This window comes from Ostrea edulis, chromosome 4 (assembly GCF_947568905.1).
Source record: "Ostrea edulis chromosome 4, xbOstEdul1.1, whole genome shotgun sequence".
Lineage (NCBI taxonomy): Eukaryota > Metazoa > Mollusca > Bivalvia > Ostreida > Ostreidae > Ostrea > Ostrea edulis.
The window spans coordinates 67161817-67167816 of NC_079167.1; the positions used below are offsets into that span (position 1 = coordinate 67161817).

General features: G+C 34.4%; 1 protein-coding gene across 42 annotated transcripts in view; it reads left to right on the forward strand.

Annotated features, from left to right (window-relative positions):
* The window catches only part of LOC125670863 (paired box protein Pax-5-like), a 46631-nt gene that overhangs the window by 31844 nt on the left and 8787 nt on the right, over window positions 1-6000 (forward strand). For 24 of the 42 annotated variants that reach the window (XM_048906275.2, XM_048906279.2, XM_048906281.2 and 21 more), the window contains 4 exons: window positions 2187-2242; window positions 2570-2867; window positions 3437-3553; window positions 5028-5216. In XM_048906275.2, the coding sequence (XP_048762232.1) occupies window positions 2187-2242; window positions 2570-2867; window positions 3437-3553; window positions 5028-5216 (660 nt within the window). The remainder of the gene's footprint in view (window positions 1-2186; window positions 2243-2569; window positions 2868-3436; window positions 3554-5027; window positions 5217-6000) is intronic. The other 18 variants (XM_048906280.2, XM_056163535.1, XM_056163545.1 and 15 more) reach the window with 2 other exon arrangements.

Below are 6000 nucleotides of genomic sequence, written 5' to 3' on the forward strand. Positions count from 1 at the left end.
ATGTTTTTTTTAACTTCATTTGAAGCAGAAAAAAGGATGAAAGATGGGTGCATGAGATTGCTTTGTGAAACAAGAAACGCCTTCCGAACAGATACCCAAGTTTTATCTAAATAGCCTTCCCAAAGACACGTCATTCAAAAAAAATCTCCCAATTTGTCAATGCGGAAACAATTCCTGATATCTTTCTATCTGGCTCAGGCAACGATAAACGCAGCCGTGAGATGCCAACGTTGTTGGAAATCTATATTGTCTCACGATTACGTCTCTCTTTCTCTCTCCCTCACTCGGGTGGAGAACGAGTTGGTATTAATTAATCAGAAAGACAATTATAGTTTGCTCAGACCCAGCGGTTAGGGTAGAGGAAGACGGTTTCTATCTCAGGGTCCAAGTATCACAATCTGGACTATGGATCCGCGTTAATTGCAAATGTAAAGGTTTCAATAATTAATGGGCAACACCAGTTTGCCATTAATGTGTCGATATCATTTAATGGTTTAAGTCCAGAGATTTGATTGACCGGCGGTGACAATCCGTGTTTTTTCTCCGTTGTTTAATTTTTGCTAACACAGATTAGGAAATTGAATATTTCTAAACGATTTCTTTTTTCCGGAAAGAATTGTGAAGCAAAAGAAAAGTAAAACACGGAATGGGTGTTTGAATACAGATATTTTTCAGTTGTAATGCAAGATATTATCATTAACATATTTTCCGATAGAACAATTTTTAAAAGTAAATAGGTTTCATGCATGTTTACCGGTGCATTTTGTAGTCTTCGGTGGTAGTATTTAATAGTTGACATTTGACAACAAGTCGAAGTTTTTCAAGTATGTCTTTATTGATTCTATAGTGTAGCTGCTTGATTTTGTCAAGTTAAATGTTGACATTTAAATTCTTGCCCATTATTTCATGGTAACCTTCTGAAGATGCACAATATCTGCAAGCCGGCCGATCAATAATGACAGAATAAAATTGTTTGGAACATTATATGTGATCAATCTGGGTTATATCTCGTCTCACAAAACATATTGGGAATGTCTGAGAGCCGCTCAACATCAAAACACATGTGGATTGTTGACATATGGACCTAAATCAAATATGAGGTGCGGAAATAAAATAATAAATCTACTTGATTTGTATCTTGTCCATAGATACTGATGTTATATAACGATTAAATGAAGCTCCGTATTTACCATTACTCAAAGACCAAATTATTACAAATAAATTGCGAGGAATTTTGTCATTTTCGGGGCGGGGGGAATGAATAGGCTCTCGTTTCGAAATGTATTAGTTCTAGATTTATTAAAGTATATATCTCATTTCTATTTTAAAATGACACATATGTGAGAGAAAATTTCGCATATTGAAATGCTGGATTATGGAAACGTCTCGGGAGGTCGGAACAAAAGAGAACGAATCAGAACAATCTCAAGTATTTCGTTCCAATATGCCCATAATGCGATACGATAATGGTGATGCACTAGCACAGCACACTTGACAAGAAATTAGGTATTATTGTCAGTTATAATATGTGTTCTTCGTGATCGCTGTTCACAAACAACAATGTCGAAGTCTGGGTCCAGCCTGTTAATGCCCAACTCATTAGTCGATCTAATTACCGATAACAAGTTTATTCCTAATAAGAATAACAAATAAATTGCATGTTGAAATCACAATCCCGCCAAAAAAGATCCCCTTGCAGCTCGTCTGCTACTGTAAACTTTATTAGTCTTCAATCACCACCCCTCTCGTCTGCTTTAATCAGATTTGTAACTCGGTCCTTTTCTTCCCCAGTCGTAAGAATCGGCTGCTTCTTGACAATACTTCTCAAACTTGTCACCGCGCTAATGCTGCCGCTATCGAGATTTCTTCCGGTAAACTGGTGTGCATTACGGGGCTGAGAAAACCCAGGATGCCGGGGCCTATTTTCTATTAGAATTCAACGAATTGCCATCTCCTTAAGTACACGAAAACACGACCAAGAAAGGAAATTAATAACAAATGGTTAAGAGTGGGGTGAAAATCGTGTATTGCCGCTGCTTAATCGAAGAAACTGTCAATTCGAATTAAGTGTTAAGTTTTATTGTGAATAACTCATCGCTTTTATGTTTCATGCTATTATATAAAGACATCTTTATTTGTTTGTGCCTATTACAGTAAAGGTAAAAATGATTCTGTTTTCTTTGTAGTCCCAAATGGTCATGAAGCTGAAGTAAAAATTGAACCAAATACAGCTGACATGAATGTAAGTTTCAACTTTAGTGTGTACTTTACAATGTAAGTTTCAACTTTGGTGTGTACTTTACAATGTAAGTTTCAACTTTAGTGTGTACTTTACAATGTAAGTTTCAACTTTAGTGTGTACTTTACAATGTAAGTTTTAACTTTAGTGTGTACTTTACAATGTAAGTTTTAACTTTAGTGTGCACTTTACAATCTTCTATCAATACCGTAGACTTAGGGGAATTAATGTATTGAACATTATCATTTCTCTGTTTCCATGTTAGGAAAATGAATTATCTGTCTATTAAGAATCCATTGCTTAATTAGAGATTAAAATGTATTTCTACAGATATGGTATCAAACCCAACCAAGACCAACGAAACAAGCTAGAGCCGAAAATGGAACAAATGAGGCTCAAACCATGCCCCACACACTGATAATAAACAATGCACAAATGTACCCCTCTGGCGTACCAACAAATCTTCCTCCAAATTATAATGCTCATTTTGTTACCACAACGACAACCATTTCCGGGGATGTTATAAAACCCGGGGTCGGAGTTGAGTACACTATCGCATCTCCGGCAGTTGGCACCGTGGCCAATTCCGAATCTCAAAGCAATACAACTAATTTTCCCACGACATTAGGTAAGTCATTTTCCCTTTGACTGTCGTCTGTGTCTTCAAATTATTTTTGGCAATGTTTTAATTTCATTATATAACCGTGTTGTGCCTATCTGTGTTTATGGTTGATATATATTTTTTGTAAAAGTGGTTTAGATGTCTAGTAGATTAAGACACTAACTTTATAACGTAGATGAAATAACTAACTGAATGAGAATTTTTTAAGATCTATATTGTATTTAACATTTGTGGAATTTTGTGCATATTGTTGCATATACGATATAACATTCTATGTCAAATAGCATATCTACTAAGCACGGTTTTTTCCTCTTGTATCTGTGCACGCCATGTTGGAATGATTGCCTCGATAACTGTAAAGTTAGTTATTAGTGATGATGAAAACTCGAACAATACTACAGTCAACATTGGTTATCTCGAAGTTATGGCAAAACATGTGCAAGATAGAACATGGGTAGTTACAGTGACGAGTTTCTGTGTTAGGGTTAACATTGCACGTTTTATCCGACTTCGAGATATTCAAGTTTAATCATATTTCTTATGTGATGGATAAACTTTAATTTTAAAAATTTGAGGTCACCAACTGGGAACAGAAATTAGTGTAAATTCACAGACTCAGGAATTGAAACCAATTGTGGTTGCCGTGGCAACGGAAGCACAGCCACCCGTGCAACACGAACAATTTCAAGAAGGTACTGCACTTCTCTCTGAAATGTTCTCTTAGCTCAGTGTTTTTCCTGGTAGAAATCGTTTTAGCACAAGTTTTCTTTTTTATCTTATAAACGCTATCCTTTTGGTTTTTGAATTAGGAGTACGGTCTTACCCTAAAAAGAAAAAAATATATAGACATAGACGTATTTATGACAACAGGTTTTGAAAATACATTGATAAGAACAACTTGAAATGTAATCTCAATTGACGAGGATAAAATTTAACTTAAAAGTCTTAGCCCTCGACTAGTTTTCTTCCTTTTCCATCAAACAAACAGTTTAAACTAAGCCACATTTCCATATATCAAGGAGTAAGTAGTGAAAAGTAATTGAAGACTTGAAAGTTGATAGATTACTTTTAAGCTTGGGGTAAAATACAGAACCAATTTGTTGTCTCGGAAAGAAATTGAATGAGAAAATTAAAATACTGTCTTTTTTTCTTATATAAGACAATTACAAATCGGGTCTTCATTAGCATAAAGAATAAACAGGTGTTAATTCATAGAATTCTAATTTTCGTGAGATATTTTTTTTAAAAGAATTTGAATACAAAAACTTTCATTTTTGGTGTTTTTCCATATCAATGTTCGCTGATTTGCAAAATTGCCAAAAAAGACCAAAAAGTGAAACAGAAATTATACCCTTTCTTCAGAAGTACGAGTCAATATGATATCAAATTATCAACCTGTCTATCAATAGGAAACGAAAAATAGGAAGAATTATTCAATCAAAAAAGGCCATTGAATAACACTAACTCTGTCTGTCTCTCTCGGATTTCGGTTTTCCCATTAGGGCTTCCACTTATGAATTGGTCATTTGCATGACCGCTCCTAATCAGGCTTGTTGCAAACCCCCAATAAATACACCACCAAATAAAAATAAGTCATCCTTATGGGATTAGTCCAAATGTAACGTGCTATCCATATGCATTAAATCACGACTCATTTGATTAGCTTTGTCATATGAGAGAAACGTTAGGCAAATATTTCAGGATGTCATTTGTCTGCTCCCAAAATTTATTTCGTCTGACCAGAAATTATTTTTGGAAAGAAAGAAAACCTTTTCTGTTTTGCAAGATTAACGTCCAGGGAATTTGTTTTTACATTATTTATTTCCTACCACTTTCGCACATTCCTTTAGATTTCTTTCGGAGTACATATAGATAGAATCTTTCGTTTAGATTTTATACAACTTTTAAAACATATGACTTTATTTCCTGTATGATATAAGTACAGAAATTCACATTTGAATATCACAAAATAACATCAGAATATTGTATGAAAAATATGATATTTAAACTTTGGATGGATAGATTGGTTGCATCAGGCATCTTTCCTCACTATAGATAGCTTCTGTCTGTATTATGTATATATATTGTATATTGTGCATTGTGCTGTCGTGTTTTCTAGTGAAATATAAGTGTATTCCTTGCATGTTGTTGTTACCCTTTTTGCAGCAACCAACAACACACCAACTTCATCATCAACACCAACCATCAACAATAATAACAACACCCCTCCCCCCAAGGTGGGCTCCCCCAGCTCAGGGGGTGGGTCTAACAACCTGACAGAGCTTAAGCCCGTTCAACCCACTATGTCCCAGTCTTCTTATACACCGTTGCCATCGTTTTCGGGACAGTTTTCAAGTAAGCATGCCCTTTTTTCTTTTTCGGTTTGTAGATTTTTTTTCCTTTTTTCACCATCATTAGAAATTCGTTTTTTTTTTTTTACCTCATCTTCATTTGAAAAATCATTCACCTTCTTCAAATTTGGTTTCTTTTCTTTTTGCTCTCTTTGCTTCCTTTTCCCGGAAATTTTGATAAGCTTAATTTGTTATTATATTCTGGATTTCACAGTTTATTTCATGGAAACGTTTAATTGATACCGATAAATTCAAAGATAAAATTATAATTTACATTTATTTCAAAAACACGAAACGAGTAAAAGAAAGAAAAGAAACTTTTATTAGAAAATTAGCTAGCTCAGGATTCTGTATTAGCTTTCACGCCTACCCAGAGTGCAAATTTTTTTTTTCATTCGCATATTATTTCCGACTTAATGGCTGCATTAAATCCAAATACGAAACTACTAATACTAAACCCAATGTATGCTGAAGAAGCTTTAATTTACACAAATATAATGTATTTTGTCAATCTTAAAGTGGCTATTTGCTTTAATTTCTTTTGAATAAATAATTTTGAAAAAAAAGACGTGCCAAGCCCACCAAAGTTGGTGCCAAGAAATAATTATGTCATTATGGGGTACCTAGATAGACCAGAAAAACATCTTATTTTCATAGCACAGTCAAAAGGAACAAAAAGAGATAGTGATTTCCATTGTTAGATAGAGCTATCTGATATTCAATAGCGAACCACAACATAATACGCCTAGAATTTGACACATCAAAATTCACTCGCAAGGCATCATTTT